General features: G+C 43.8%; 1 protein-coding gene across 1 annotated transcript in view; it reads left to right on the forward strand.

Moving 5' to 3' along the window:
* The first annotated feature begins 463 nt into the window (after positions 1-463).
* Positions 464-17,196, forward strand: part of LOC124622792 (myogenesis-regulating glycosidase-like) — a 51,204-nt gene continuing 34,471 nt past the window's right edge. Inside the window, exon 1 of the mRNA XM_047148585.1 lies at positions 464-602. Coding sequence (XP_047004541.1) covers positions 464-602 — 139 coding nt within the window. The remainder of the gene's footprint in view (positions 603-17,196) is intronic.

Raw genomic sequence — 17,196 nt, forward strand, 5'->3', positions numbered from 1 at the left:
TAACCTGAAGATGCCTAAATAAGGCGGAACGCGTCGTTGAAAAATAAAAAAATTAAAATAATTGCAACCAAGACTGTTTTTAACCAATACTGTTAAGCAGTGGTTTGCTGTTATGCCACATCTGGACTGGAAGAATTTATATACAATATTAGCCTGACACTATACGATCCAAGCAGTTAGCTAATAAACTCTAAATTCAGTACATCCCTCAAAATATTGCACAACCGTCAACCTCATCAACAGAAAGTCAATAATACTGCGCAATGTTAAATATTGCGCAATATCATTATTGCACACTGTTACATATCGTGCAATACCGTGAACGGCCTCGGGACCTCTTTATCTAGCTGCGAAATGAAACGTGGATGCCTTCAGCTCTTCTACAGGAACAGCAACACTTTTGTCTCGACCAGTTGAAACCAGCGACTTTGAGCTCACTGCGTAGCTCCAAAATGAAATGACGATGACCTCTGTTCTGTCTGTCTCTGTCGTAGCTGCACACAAGGCGCTGCTGCTGCTGGTGTTGGCCGCGAGCGCCGCTGCCCAGCTGAAGACGCGCTACGACCAGCACAGTGGGCGAGTCTCCATCTCCACCAGCAGAGGTGAGTGTCCCACGCCCTCACTTGTCCAGAAGTGTACGGACTCTTCCGTGAAGATAACGGCAACGTTCGGAAAGTGTGCTCACACAAGCGAATCATGCACCGCATTTTACGGACTGTAAGACACTATGGACTATAAGATGCACCTTATTTTTAAGCAAATATGTTTAAAAATATTTTTACCATTTTTATTATTAGATTCCAAAGCCAGACTAAAAATAATTCTTAGTCTATGTAACCTAACTGACTTAAAATCCCTGAAAATCGTCATCCTCTAATTTTGGCCATTTTGCATTCAGTCCCCTATTTGCACAATGAGTTTTCCTCATCTTTTTCAGTTCTTCTTCACTAGCCTGCCAATCGCGAATGGTTTCTTCTCTTGGTGGAGGGCCGAAATGCAGCTAAACCGCACTGTTTACTTGTTCTTCTGCACTTGCTATTACTTTAAATTTATAGACTGCATCATATGGATATCTATTTTTTTTTTCATTACGTAAATAGCTACTAACAAAAAATATTGTATTGTTACTGAAAACACAAGTCACTTTCAATTCAAATTCACTGGCACAGTACTCTCGGTTTGCGACAGCGAGGCGGAAGGGAGACAGTGTTAGCAAGCTTGTCAATTCCTGCAACTTAACGTTCGTCGTGTCGGTGCACTGTCGCTTCTAGTGGAATCCAATGTTGCCAGTTTCCCGCGGCATCGAATACATGACCATTTTTAAGACTCGTGGGAATTTTAGTTCAAACGCTGGATATTCCTGTATTAAAGGATGAGATTTTTCACTCTGCAGATTAAAACTGTGTGCCGGACCGAGACTCGAACTCGGGACCTTTGCTTTTCGCGGGCAAGTGCTCTACCAACTGAGCTACCCAAGCACGACTAACACCCCCTCCTCACAGCTATACTTCTGCCAGTACCTCGTCTCCTACCTTCCAAACTTTACAGAAGCTCTCCTGCGAACCTTGCGGAACTAGCACTACTGAAAGAGTACTTGGGTAGCTCCGTTGGTAGAGCATTTGCCCGCGAAAGGCAAAGGTCCCGAGTTCGAGTCTCGGTCCGGCACACAGTTTTAATCTGCCAGGAAGTTTCATATCAGCGCACACTCCGCTGCAGAGTGAAAATCTCGTTCTGGAAATATCCCCTAGGCTGTGTCTAAGCCATGTCTCCGCAGTATCCTTTCTTTCAGGAGTGCTAGTTCTGCAAGGTTCGCAGGAGTGCTTCTGTAAAGTTTGGAAGGTAGGAGACAAGATACTGGCAGAAGTAAAGCTGTGAGTGCCGGGCGTAAGTCGTGCTTGGGTAGCTCAGTTGGTAGAGCAATTGCCCGCGAAAGGCAAAGTTCCCGAGTTCGAGTCTCGGTCCGGCACGCAGTTTCAATCTGCCAGGAAGCTTCATTTCTGTATTAGTTTCGAGTATAAGACGCACCTGTGATTTGGAGGCAATTAATCGAGGAAAAATGTGCATCTTGTAGTCCGTAAAATATTATAATTCAATTAGTGGCCAATGTAGCAGAAGCTCCTAGTTCCCTTCAAGAGTTCTGAAAATGATTAAACTCGATGCAGTACAATTATTAGACAAAAATAAGGCGGATGTCGCCTTAACCATACTGTGCTGATATTGGAATATCGTCACTTGTGAAGCCACTGTGGGGTGTTGACGTCTGGTTTACGGTGGTCTGGCTATGTAAGCTCCCTTTATTTGTAGCATAACCCATTCCCACTAGTAGCCGTAAATTCGTCTCTGAAGTAGCATTCGAATGTAATATTTCTCCTCCCTTTCTCCCACACTGACGTGTTCTCACAAAGGGGGGAAATACGAGCGAATCTGGGACTCTAGGGAAAGACTTTTCAAAGAACTGTAATCTGGTTCACAAATGTGGAGGTGTTTCAGTCCACATATTGATGTTCAGCCTCGGTGACTCTGCCCGGGTTCTGGTGGTGGCTGGCACACAGTAGAGACTTGGTTTAAGGGTATTTATAGCCAATGTATAGGGAGAATGGTTATAAATTGATTATAATGTATTCATTAATTGCATTCAATAATATATGAGGGTTGTTAAATAACTAATGCCCCATGGAAGTCCGAGGCTGCCAGGCCTGGACTATGGGCTGGATGAGGCAGTGATGTCCAAACCAGTTTCGCGATGTGTTCCCAGGTTCTCAGACCTGTGTGTGTGCGGGCATTATCGTGTTGGAGCAAGATTTCTGCTGGATTCTTGTCCGATCGAACACGTCATAAAAGTCCTTGAGTTTATTCAGAGTCTTTGCGTATGACTCTGAATTCATGGTTGATCTTCTTGGCATCACATCCATAAGAATGATGCAATCACAATCCTAGAAGACTGTGACCACGATTTTTCCGGCAGACGGGGTTGTCTTGAATTTCTTCTTTTATGGTGTATGAGGATGATGCCACTCCATGCCTTTTTGCTTCTGGCACAGAGTTGTGCACTCAGCTTTCGCCCCCCATAACGATCCATGACAGAAGGGCCTCTCAGTCGGTCTCAAAACGCTCCAACAATTCAGATGAAATGGCCTTTCTCTGAATATTGTGTTCACTTGTGAGCATACATGAATGAGAATACAATGGAACCCATCGTCTGCACCACTTTCAATATTCGCGATTCTCTATCATTACAGACGCACTTCCAATGATGACCGACAACTGTAGAGCCAATTGTCGAGTTGTGATGCAGGAACTAATTAAATACGACGCGCAGCTCACAGATGTATCTGATGAAAATGCATGGAAGAAACTGTACTTGTAATCAGGTCATTATCAAATGCAAGTCTGAATCTGGACTCTAAAGCGAAATAAGTGAAAAACATTGCGTATTCCCTACAGGCTAATTGGTGCTGGCTCGGTCATACCATGTTTTCTGTTGAGATCCCGAAGCATTAGATGGTTGCAAGCTGTGAAGTACGAGTGTGGTTTGAAAAGTTCTCGGAACGGAATAGAAAAAAGGTACTTATATCACTGAAACTTCTTTTATTTTCCAATGTAGTCCCCTTGTAGATTAATGCATTTGGTCCAACGATGTTCCAGTGCCTTGATCGCATCTCGAAAATGATTTTCCTCTGGGCTTTGCAAAATAGTTGTCAACTCCGGCGATCAGTTCTACGTTCGAAGTTAATCTTCGCCCACCAAGAAAAATTTTCAGTTTTGGGAAGAGATGGAGGTCTGAGGGAGCCATATCAGGTGCATAAGGCGGATGTGGCAACAATTCATACCATAATTAATGAATTCATACCTTTGTTCGTGTAGTTTTGCCATGGCGACGGCACATGTGTTAGGGTGCGAGTTAAGAGTCGAGGCACCCATCTTGCCGATAATTTTTTTTCATTTCTAAGTCTTCACTTAAAATGTGATATACCCTTTCAGATAACATCTGGCAAGAGTGAGCAATTTCAATCACTTTCAATCGGCGACCCTCCATGACCATTTTGTGCACTTTTACAATGATTTCTGGAGTAGTGACACATCTTGGCCGACCACTGTGCGGATCATCATCAAAGCTCTCCCGACCAAATTTATATTCATTTGTCCAATTGACAACGGTTGAATATGGAGGAGCAGAGTCCTCCAGTGCATTCTGCAAATCGGCATGGATGTCCGTTGCTTTCATACTTTACTTTACGAAGCACTTAATCACTACTTGAATCTCGATTTTTTTTCCATCTTCGCAAATCACTACGCGGGAACAACAATAGAGGAACGTCACCACCGCAGCTCTCTTCCAAGAACACTGATTTGACACGTGTTTAAAGGCAACAGTCCAAGGAATATCACGTGGAGAACTCGTTGCGCTAGCGCTGACCTCTCGTGGTGATTCCGAGAACTTTTCAAACCACCCCTCGTATTACGCCACATGGAGAGGACTAAATATCTCTCGATGACTGGACTGGATCATGGTGGTATGCTGCTACGGCAGGTGTCGCACAGTGGCGTTTCCCGGAAGAGACAGACACAACGGTTTTAGTCGATGTCAGCAACAACAGTGTTTTGTGAGGTTATGAGATTTATCTTTTCGGTTCAGTTTATGGCGCCGAGCAGCCTCTCAGGTGGGGAGGACTTCAGCGAATCAGAATTGTTGTTACTTTTATAAGCTTCTCCTTCGTATATGTTAGTTTATGGTGGTTAATCATTAGTTTTTCAGGGGCCAGAAAGTCTTCCCCACTTCCATCTCGCCGTTTCCAGCCGGCGGTGGGGTTCGTTTGAGGTTATGACGATTACTTTCCTCCCTACCGCCAGCCCACCTTGTTTAAACTATTTCCTGCCTCTCTTCGATTATAACCATCACTCTCTGCTCGATAGTTTGTTGCTGTTAACGAATGGGAAGCTTGCATTCCAAGCCAAAATGGTAGCATGTACCAGGCGATCAAAAAGTCAGTATAAATTTGAAAACTGAATAAATCACGGAATAATGTAGATAGAGAGGTACAAATTGACACACATGCTTGGAATGACATGGGGTTTTATTTCAACCGAAAAAATACAAACGTTCAAAAAATGTCCGACAGATGACGCTTCATCTGATCAGAATAGCAATAATTACCATAACAAAGTAAGTCAAAGAAAAGATGATGTTCTTTACAGGAAATGCTCAAAATGTCCACCATCATTCCTCAACAATAGCTGTAGTCGAGAAATAATGTTGTGAGCAGCACTATAAAGCATGTCCGGAGTTATGGTGAGGCACTGGCGTCGGATGTTGTCTTTCAGCATCCTTAGAGATGTCAGTCGACCACGATACACTTGCGACTTCAGGTAACCCCAAAGCCAATAATCGTATGAACTGAGGTCTGGGGACCTGGGAGGCCAAGCATGACGAAAGTGGAGGCTAAGCACACGATCATCACCAAACGACGCGCGCAAAAGATCTTCCACGCGTCTAGCAATACTTTGTTCTTTTTTTTTTTTTTGGTTCTAATAAAACCCCATGTCATTTCAAGCATGTGTGTCAATTTTTTCCCCTCTGACTACATTATTCCGTGGCTTATAAAGTTTTCAAATTTATACTGACTTTTTGATCACCCGGTATATACGAACTTTAATAATGGCAACTATACTTCTGGCCATTGAAATTGCTACACCACGAAGATGACGTGCTACAGACGCGAAATTTAACCGACAGGAATAAGATGCTGTGATATGCAAATGATTAGCTTTTCAGAGCATTCACACAAGGTTGGCGCCGGTGGTGACATCTACAACGTGATGACATGAGGAAAGTTTCCGACCTATTTCTCACACACAAAAAGCAGTTGACCGGCGTTGCCTGGCGAAATGTTGTTGTGATGCCTCGTGTAAGGAGGACAAATGGGTACCATCACGTTTTCGACTTTGATAAAGGTCGGATTGTAACTTATAGTGATTGCGGCTTATCGTATCGCGACATTGCTTCTCGCATTAAGCGTGATCCAATGACTATTAGCAGAATATGGAATCGGTGGGTCCAGGATGATAACACGGAACAACGTGCTGGATCCCAACGGCCTCGTATCACTATCTGTCGAGATGACAGGCATCTTATTTGCATGGCTGTAACGGATCGTGCTCCCACGTCTCGATCCCTGAGTCAACAGATGGGGACGTTTGCAAGACGACAACCATCTGCACGAACAGTTCGACGACGTTTGCAGCAGCATGGACTATCAGCTAAGAGACCATGGCCACGGCTACCATTGACGCTGCATCACAAATAGGAGCGCCTGCGATGGTGTACTCAACGACGAACCTGGGTGCACAAATGGCAAAACGTCATTTTTTCAGATGAATCCAGGTGATGATCTGTGGTATCGTGTTGAAGCTGTTTGGGTAGTTGTACCTGTACGAGCCATCCAAGCTTTGTTTGACTCAATGCCCACGCGTATCAAGGCCGTTATTACGGCCAGAGGTGGTTGTTCTGAGTACTGATTTCTCAGGATCTACGCACCCAAACTCCGTGAAAAAGAATTCAAATGGTTCAAATGGCTTTGAGCACTATGGGACTTAACTTCGGAGGTCATCAGTCCCCTAGAACTTAGAACTACTTAAACCTAACTAACCTAAGGGCATCACACACATCTATGCCCGAGGCAGGATTCTAACCTGCGACCGTAGCGGTCGCGCGGCTCCAAACTGTAGCGCCTAGAACCGCTCGGCCACTCCGGCCGGCGAAAATGAAATCACAAGTCTGTTCTAGTATTATATATTTGTCCGATGAATACCCGTTTATCATCCGCATTTCTTCTTGGTGTAGCAATTTTAATGGCCAGTAGTGTATTTATTTACAGATAGATATGTGTTTCAAAGTTTTACTGGCCTTCAGAGCAGTCTCCAGCATTGTGTAAAACCCGTTGCTAGCGATGTGGAAGGCGTAGTACACCATTAGCAGATCCTGTTCTGTTGATGGTGCGAATGGAGCGGTCTACTGCCTGTAGAATCTCTGGAACTTCTGAAGCGAATGCCACGATGTGTTTCCTTTATCTTCGGAATCAAATCAAAGTCAGAAGGATTTATGTCCGCGGAGTATGGTGGATGGTACAGTATTTCCCAGTCCCATCGACCGAGCAGAGTAGCCACAGCTTGCGCTGTATGCGACCGTTCATTGTCGTGCAAAATGACGGGTGGGTTGCGCGAAAGTGTCGCAGCTTCTTTCGCAAAGCTGGTCTCAGGCGAAGCTCCGAAAACAAAAGTAATACTGTTCATTAACGGTGGCATTGGCTTCGAAACTGTTCCAGAGATTCGACAGGCAGTAGACCGCTCCATTCGCACCATCAACAGAACAGACTCTGCTAACGGTATACTATGCCTTCCGCATCAGTGGCAACGGGTTCTACGCAACGCTGGTGACTACTTTGAAGGACAGTAACAGATGCAAACATTTAACTCTTTTGTATCGGTTGGGATTAGTAGTTGCTTATGTTTAAGTTCCAACCCTCGTAGTAGCCACTATTGAAGTTCCAACCCTCATATTACCGCTGCCGGTGGTCATTTTGAATACAAACTGTGATGGTCAGCTGTCTCGTTACTTGTGAGAATCCACATACGTAGTGTATTCACTTGTGTTGTTCTTTAATGTGTGCTGCAACAGGTATTGTACAAGTTTCGGTGTGGGAACTTGTCAAAATACGATATCTCATAAACAACTTGCACTAGACCCCTGCAACGAACACCAGTAACATTCTAGTTTACCACACACTTAGTTTGTTAATGTCAATAGGCATTGTTCCAGTTAAAAAAGGAGTATGTTGGTACAGAATATACACTTTATAAATACATAATATAAAGGGTGTACCAGTGGTATGGGGGTACCGTCTTTGATTCATAATCAAAACATTTTCGGTCCCGGGTTCGATCCCCGCCACAGCCTAAATTTTGATAAATAATCAGCATTGGCGGCCGAAGACTTCTGGCATAAGAAGTCAGCCTCATTCTGCCAACGGCCTTGTCAAAGAGGGCGGAGGAACAGATAGAGGGCCAGGGCCCTCTCTTGTCCTAGGGGTGGGAAATTGCCCCTAAAGGCAGAAGAATCAGCAATGATCAACGACATGAGGATGCAGAAGGCAACGGAAACCTCTGCATTAAAGACACGTAACGTGTATCCACAGGACATGTCGCCGGCACGGTAGCTCAGCGTGTTCGGTCAGAGGGTTAGCTGCCCTCTGTAATAAAAAAAACTGAGTCAGTCGATCCACAACGAACTGAAACGGATGTCTTACGACGTCCGCCAAAAAAAAAAAAAAAAAAAAAAAAAAGGAGTGTCATGATGATCTCTCCATTGGCAAAAGATTCCGGAATAGTCCCCCAGCCGGATCTCCAGGAGGGGACTGCCAATGGAGAGGTTACCATGAGAAAAGATTGAATAATCAACGAAAGGATAACGTTCTACGAGTCGGGGCGTGGAACGTCAGAAGCTTGAACGTGGCAGGAAACTAGAAAATCTGAAAAGGGAAATGCAAAGGCTCAATCTAGATATAGTAGGGGTCAGTGAAGTGAAGTGGAAGGAAGACAAGGATTTCTGGTCAGATGAGTATCGGGTAATATCAACAGCAGCAGAAAATGGTATAACAGGTGTAGGATTCGTTATGAATAGGAAGGTAGGGCAGAGGGTGTGTTACTGTGAACAGTTCAGTGACCCGGTTGTTGTAATCAGAATCGACAGCAGACCAACACCGACAACGATAGTTCTGGTATACATGCCGACGTCGCAAGCTGAAGATGAACAGATAGAGAAAGTGTATGATGAGGGTATTGAAAGGGTAATGCAGTATGTAAAGGTGGACGAAAATCTAATAGTCATGGGCGACTGGAATGCAGTTGTAGGGGAAGGAGTAGAAGAAAAGGTTACAGGAGAATATGGGCTTGGGACAAGGAATGAAAGAGGAGAAAGACTAATTGAGTTCTGTAACAAGTTTCAGCTAGTAATAGCGAATACCCTGTTCAAGAATCACAAGAGGAGGAGGTATACTCGGAAAAGGCCGGGAGATACGGGAAGATTTCAATTACATTACATCATGGTCAGATGGAGATTCCGAAATCAGATACTGGATTGTAAGGCGTACCCAGGAGCAGATATAGACTCAGATCACAATATAGTGGTGATGAAGAGTAGGCTGAAGTTCAAGACATTAGTCAGGAAGAATCAATACGCAAAGAAGTGGGATACGGAAGTACTAAGGAATGACGACATACGTTTGAAGTTCTCTAACGCTATAGATACAGCAATAAGGAATAGCGCAGTAGGCAATACAGTTGAAGAGGAATGGACATCTCTAAAAAGGGCCATCACAGAAGTTGGGAAGGAAAACATAGGTACAAAGAAGGTAGCTGTGAAGAAACCATGGGTAACAGAAGAAATACTTCAGTTGATTGATGAAAGGAGGAAGTACAAACATTCCATGTAGGCTTTCACGGCCGGCGTCTTTATCAGTAAACTCTTCCGGGCTAAGTTGCCGTGGTCGATCTGTAGAAGGTGTCTGGCTAGTTCTTGGGTAGCAGCTCCAATTGCGTTGACTATTGGTCGCAAAGGAACATCAGGTTTATGTATCCTTGCTCCTACCCGAGAACTAGCCAGACACCTTGCCTCTTTGTTACAACCTTACATAGGCAAAACTGAGAGTCATATTAAAAACTCTCTACACTTCTTTGAGAAATTGAGGGAAATTACTGTCGGTCCTAATGACATACTTGTCAGATTTGATATAGTGTCTTTGTTCACGATGGTTCCAGTTGATGAAGCTCTCTCCCATATAGCCGATATGTTCCCTACTGATATAGTAGCTTTGTTCCAACACTGTCTATCCTCAACCTATTTTCAGTAAGCATCAATACACGGTTGACGGAGCACAAAATAAACTGTCGCTTGGGACATATCGACAAATCGGCAGTAGCGGAACATGTTTTTAAGGATGGAGATCTCGAAATAAAATTTGGTGAAACAAGCGTGCTAGCGAGGACGTCGCACTATTATACACGTATGTATAGAGAGGCAATTGAAATCCACAAACATCAATACAATTTTAATCGTAAAGAAGAAGGATTAAAATTGGATAAGATATGGCGGTCGACGTTGCATCAATCACGTAACAATCGATTGCCTGCAATCAAGAGAACAGACGATAGCCAGAGATAGCTGCACATCGACGCCACGTGACGTGTTGTGGCGCCCCCTACGATCTCTATATAAGCGGCGGCCCCAGCTTCTAGCAGCCAGTCGTCGACTCACCTCGGAAGATGTTCTCCGTAGTTGAGAACGAAACGTCAGGGAGAAGAAGTTCTACAGATCGACCACGGCAACTTATCCCGGAAGAGATTACTGATGAAGTACAAACATGTTCCGGGAAAATCAGGAAGACAGAAATACAAGTCGCTGAGGAATGAAATAAATAGGAAGTGCAGGGAAGCTAAGACGAAATGGCTGGAGGAACCTGCGCGAACCATGGCAAGGTGCCTTTGACCTCACGGATACCCCGCGCGGCAAATTGGTAGTATAACAGTGCAGGAAAGTATACAATGCCTTGCTTCTCACTGGTTGTTAGTAAAGATTTTCACCAAATCAAAGCAAGTGTTTCTCTCAAAATCTTTCTCTCTCAGGCAATTTTGTAATTAATTGCCATTTCTGTATTTTGTGTTATCGTTCCCTGACTGGGCGCTCTCCATAGTGCTATACCCATTTTCAAAGCATGTTCGTTCCTTAGTTTTATTAACATCCAATTTTATTTAAATTTTTTGTCATATGTTGTACAGCAAAGGAAGACAAGTTACCAGTTATTGTTTTCTGTGTCTCATGTGTCTCCTTTCTAGTGAAGCACATTAATTACGGAATTGTTCTTGTTCTGGGCATTATCTTCCTCTGTAAATATTCAGTATTTTGCTGCAGCAGTAGTCATTGCTGTTAGAGGAACATTACATGCCAGTGCCTTCGCTTTATCGTGCATCCGACATACGCCTAATGTGGCATTATTTGAAAATGTCAATTAGAACACCTGAATAGCATTAACGGCCACATCAAGTTTACGATGCAAGGGAAGACAGATGGTGCATTGGCCCTTCCTTGACGTCCTCGTTCGACGGAAAACGAATGGGCACCTCAGCCACAGTGTCTACATGAAACCGACACACACAGATCGGTATCTGCACGATCTCAGCCACCACCATGCGGCACAAAAACGTGGCATTCTGAATACCCTCGTCCATCGTGCTAAAGTCGTCTCACAAGGGAACCTCCCCATCGCACCCCCCTCAGATTTAGTTATAAGTTGGCACGGTGGATAGGCCTTGATAAACTGAACACAGATCAACTGAGAAAACAGGAAGAAGTTGTGTGGAACTATGAAAAAATAAGCAAAATATACAATCCGAGTACTCCATGGGCCACATACGCAACATCATGACGATGTGAGCTCAGGAGCGCCGTGGTCCCGTGGTAGCGTGAGCAGCTGCGGAATGAGAGGTCTTTGGTTCAAGTCTTCCCTCGAGTGAAAATTTTACTTTCTTTATTTTTGCATAGTTATTATCTGTCCGTTCGTTCATTGACCTCTCTGTTCACTGTAATAAGTTTAGTGTGTGTGTTTTGCGACCGCGTCGCAAAACCGTGCGATTAGTAGACGTAAGGACGTGCCTTTCCAATGGGAACAGAAAACATTTGATCGCAAGGTCATAGGTCAACCGATTCCTCCACAGGAAAACACATCTGATATATTCTATACGACACTGGTGGCGGCATGTGCGTCACTTGACAGGAATATGTTGTCGACCTACCTAACTTGTACTCTTGGCGAATGGGTAAAAAGATTCTTCTACCTTGCCCGATTTAGGTTTTCTTGTGGATGTGATAATCACTCCCAAAAAAGTGATGAAAACATAAGAGTTTGTCACATAAACTGAAAATAAAAAATTAAACTTTTTACTCGATGGAAGATTTGAACCAAGGACCTTTCAATCCGCAGCTGCTCACGTTACGACGAGACCACAGCGCTCCTGCGTCCCCAGTGTCCTTGATGTTGCATATCTTTCCATGAACTACTCAGTTTGTATATTTTGCTTATTTTTTCACAGTTCCACACAACTTCTTCCTGTTTTCTCAATTGATCTGTGTTCAATTTTTCAAGGCCTATCCACTGTGGCAATTTATAACTAAATCTGAGGGGGGTGCGATGGGGAGGTTCCCTTGTCAGACGCAGAAAGTCTGCCACTAGAACTGAGCCACCTGCGAAAAGTCTTCCGGGAAAACTAGTACAGCCACTGACAGGTGTCACAAGCTATATCTGGTGTGACACGCAAGAAACACACCAACAGAGAAGAGAACACCACCGAAGAAGAAAGCAAGAAACTTGTGTTTTTGCCTTTCTGTGGCACAGTGTCGGGAAAGATTAGCCGGCTCCTGAAGAGATATAACATTTCATCGGTGTTCAGGCTCGCAGCAAAAATTTCACAGCTCATGAGGCCTGTGAAGGACGTTCTAGGGCTTAGAACGCCTGGAGTGTACAAGATACCATGTCAGTGTGGCTGTTACTACGTCGACCAAACACTCCGCACTGTGGAGCACGCTGGACGGAACACGAGAAGTGCTTACGCCTACGCTATCCAGAAAAATCAGCCGTGGCAGAGCACACCTTCGAAAATGGACACCGAATTCTATTCGATGAGACATCTGTCGTTATGAGGACAAAGGGATTTTGGGATAGCGTCATTAAAGAAGCTATTGAAACAAAAACCTCTGAAAACACCATCAACAAGGACTGCGGTTTGCAGCTCAGCACAGCCTGGGACCCGGCCACCGCGAGGTTAAAACGGGCCTGACGGACGCGGGATGAAAACTTTACCATATCTGGCGAGGAAGACAGCACTAGTGACGTCACAGACAGCAATGCGGCTATATAACGACGCGGCCATGGCGACACAGCAGTCAGTCTTACCACTTGACAATGACCGGGGAGAGCTCAGTCGAAAGCTCGTGGGATTTTAACCACCTGACGTTGCTGGAAGCCCGAGAAAATTTTATTAATTCATATCGCCGCGAAACCATGCATTCTTACACGTCATTTTTTTCATTTCTATCTCTCTGAATGTACAATACATTCCTTGAATTGTTTTTATTGGCCTTGAGGTAGTGTTATATACTGGACCAGACTTATGCACACGCAAAGAGTTTTGTTCTACATTTTGCATAAATGATTATAATATAGACAATAATTATAATACAAACACCAACAATAACTGTAGTAATAGAAGTGGTGAAGTAATTTGGAGATAGAATTGCATATGTCTTACGCCATTTATAATAACAGAACTGTCCCGAAACTAATAGTAACAATGATGTCAACACTACTATTAGTACTACTACTACTACTACTAGTACCACCACTACAATTAAAAATAATAATAATTAAAATAATAACAGTGAATAGCGATGATGAAAAACGGACTGCATGCACAGGCCAGCAGATGTTAGATATTATTACATAATGCGTTTTAGCAGAGAAACTTACGTAAGACCTTTAGAAATGAGAAAAGTCTGATAGGAAACTATACAAATTTTAAAAAATGTAAAGTAAAATCAAGTCGAAGTATACGCTCGTTTAACGATTTTGTTAAGGATTGTTTCCCTCTTCTTAGAAAAGATCATGCTGTTGCCCGTTCAGAAGTCACAAACAAAGTCATTCCCGTCTTCCAACACCTCTTTCCTCACTCGATATGTAGTTCAGGATCATCTGCGGATTTTATGACCAGACTTTCTCATGTCTCCTATATCCACGATACATTTCAACTTTTTCTTTCATGTTGAAAGTATTTAATTCTGTTCTAATACGAGTATCTCCGTATTTCTAATCATGTCTCTTATGCGCAGTCCTTCTTCCTCCTGATGAACCTCATTTCTGCTGTTTGTTTATAATTGCCCAATGTCTGCTAATCGCACGACAGACAACTTGTGTGTGTTTTATTTTCAAGAACGAAACTTATCGAAACTTACGCCACAGCCTAAGTAAGATATTCGGGAGGTCTATTCCAAAACGGAATCATGTAAGTTTTTTATCTGGCTTTATATTTTCCTTGGAATGCCGTCAATTTGGTTTAATTACTAGAAACTTCACGTAATATTCCTTGCGTATTTCGTTGAGCTGCTGTTAAGATCTTTGTAGGTTATCTTCATTCTTTTGAAAAGCAACGGTATCATCCACAAACAGAAGCACACTCAGGTACACATCGAGCGCTAGCCTCTATTTTTTTCTTTTTCATTTACGAAGAATGGAGTTAATATATATGTCTATTGACTGGTGGTGAAGCAAGCTTTTCTTGGAGTCTGTGATGATAAAGTTTTGTAATACAATACAGTAAAAAGAGTAACTATATTCCAGGTTTCACTACCTCTATTAAATGATAAGGGTATTCACGTTCTGATATCAGTTTCCACGGGCTATGACAATTAGCACGGTCAAGAGCCTTCTCAAGAGCCGAGACGGCCATATGCGTCTCTAGATTAAATTCTCTGTCTCTTTCCTTAATGTCCTTCATTACAAACACTTGTCCGTGCATGAATGACCTGATGTAAATTCATTTCGTCCTCGGAAATAACAGCTTTGTGATATTCTTCATGCGGTTATTGACTGACTATCTTTGAGTACAATTTGTATCCATTGTTTAAAAGACTGATGCCACAATCATTTTTACAGTCCCTGCGTTTCCCTTTCTTGAACAGAGATAGTACTTTTGTTTTACTCCACGTGTCAGATATTGGAGTTCCTCCAGCATTAATTTATTAATTGTAAAACCCTTTCATCTAGTGATAAGTCGCCATATTTTATCACTTCAGCAATTACTCCCTACTATCCTGTTCCTTACACCTTTGAAAGCGTCTTGCAGCTCCTCCATAATAACTGAATCTACTATTTCGTTGTACACAATTTACAATTTCTGCGGCATTGTCTTCGGCTTTCTGTGTACCATAAGTCTGAATAAAGATTTATCCATTGCTCACTGGGTGTGATTTGCAGTGAGACATTGCCTCTATCTTCCTTGTTCAGGTGTTTGATTACTTCGCATGTGCATTGCTATCTACTATGTACGTCGTTTTCTAAGATACTAATTAACTTGTCCCATGGCTCTTCATGTGACTTGTGCACTGTTTCCAGTGTTCCTTTCTATTTTGTACGTTTGTCAACGCTCAGAAGATTTGCCTGTAGAAACTTTGCCCCTACCCATTCCCCCCCCCCCCCCCCCCCCAGCCTTCGCTACTACACTTAGGAGACACAGCGTTATTGAAGGCACCTCCAGTGCAGGATGCGAGCATTATTGCATTCTTCGATGAAACCGAGGGCTGTGCCGGCGATAGCTCGGAACTGTCCTTGAAGTAACCTACTTCTGACAGTTAGTTGTGTCACTGTGGTGCCACCTGCACCTCAAATTGCTCCTGCGGATGTAGTACGACGTACGAAGGCCATACTCTGAACACGATGGTCCTCCCACTCGGAGGTGCCACGTGGGTGCCCGTAACCCGGTCTTCCTGCGACCCGTACATTCTCGCGACCACCGCCGCCAGCAATCACGTAAATTCAGAAGGAACAACCTGCTTCTCCCAGCCCTATTACACGGCCTCGCTCTAATCAGTGAGGTGCTGATAATGGCGACTTTGCTCCCATAGAGGAATTCTTGATTAACATCATCTCACCACGTCCAATCTCAAAGGTAACTAACGCTCACTACCGTACCAGAGTATATTTAAAGTAAATCACAGTTGCATCCACATACTGGTGCTACTAGTGCCACCCTTATGCTGCAAGCGCTGAATTTCAATAGCATCATCTTTAAGATGAAGGAAAAAGACTACAAAATTTCGTTTATTTCGTACAACTTCTTCTTGGTGTTGCGTGTTGTTTTGTGTCAGTCTATACATGCAGACTAAAGCGACGAATGAAAATATGTAGGAAGTTCGGGACTCAAACCCGGGCCTCCTACTCACTAGGCAGACGTGCTAACCACTGCGCCAGTACTGCACGGACAGCGCTAGCACGCCTCCCCTTCAATCGAAATCCCCGCTTTAGCTCACTTGGTATCCTCCCTAAACTCGTACAGTATTGCAGAGGATCTCCAACCGAGTTGGTTATAATCGAAGCGCAATGTCAGCTGTGGATTACGTGGACGTTATTGCTAACCGCTGCGTCACTTCAAGCTTGAATCCTCGACAAGGATGGCATCTTCCTACAGGACAACTGTCCACGTCACAAGATCAGAATCGCGCTGTAATGGCCTGATGACCGTGATGTACTGGGTTTAGGCAGGATCCTCCGTTTCTTTCCATGCTGATGTGAGTTAACTAAGTTCTATAATCAAACCGTACTTTATGGTTGCAGAGCCTTTATCAAGTCTTATACTTTTCTGTTGTGTGTGGGCTGAGGCGTGAATCGGAGTTTGGAATGAGAAGGAACGCGTACTACGGTAAACTGTGCAGTTGTACAAAGCCACTGTGGCAGGGTGGCGTAGTGATTATTATCTACATACTAAGTAGGAGACCCGGTTTCGGATCTTGGCTTTGGTGCAAATTTTCATTCCTCGGTTCAATCTGCACATATACAAAAAGTTGAAAAGTCAGCCAAGAAATTGCAAATAAAGGTTTTGATATTTGTAAAAATATCTTCAGAAGTAGTCGGCCTTCTTACATCACATGCTGTAACAACTACTTCTGTAAATCGGAATGGGCGGCTACGTATTGCAAACCTGACGACAGTGGAAATAGAGGAGCAGGCCCAAGTGCTTCGGAGTACGCCTTTCAGCTCACATGGTCGAACATGGGGCCCTACAGCAGTTGACGTGCTGCCATGGAGATCCGATATTGTTCAAAGTACAGGATCATCGAGACTGGACCGTGGATCAGTGGAAACGTGTGACTGTTCAACTGAGTCACGTTTCTTGTTATACCAGCTCGATGGCTGAATCTGTATATGCCGTCATACAGGCGTACAGATGCTCTAAACGTGAACCGTGCCATGAATATAGGTGAGTGTGGACACTGCTGGGCCTCCATGGCACCCGTGGTGGTAATCGAAGGGCAATGTCAGCTGTGGGTTACGTGGACGTTATTGCTGACCGCTGCGTCACTTCAAGCTTGAATTTTCC

The sequence above is a fragment of the Schistocerca americana genome, chromosome 7, assembly GCF_021461395.2.
Source record: "Schistocerca americana isolate TAMUIC-IGC-003095 chromosome 7, iqSchAmer2.1, whole genome shotgun sequence".
In the NCBI taxonomy this organism is placed as follows: domain Eukaryota; kingdom Metazoa; phylum Arthropoda; class Insecta; order Orthoptera; family Acrididae; genus Schistocerca; species Schistocerca americana.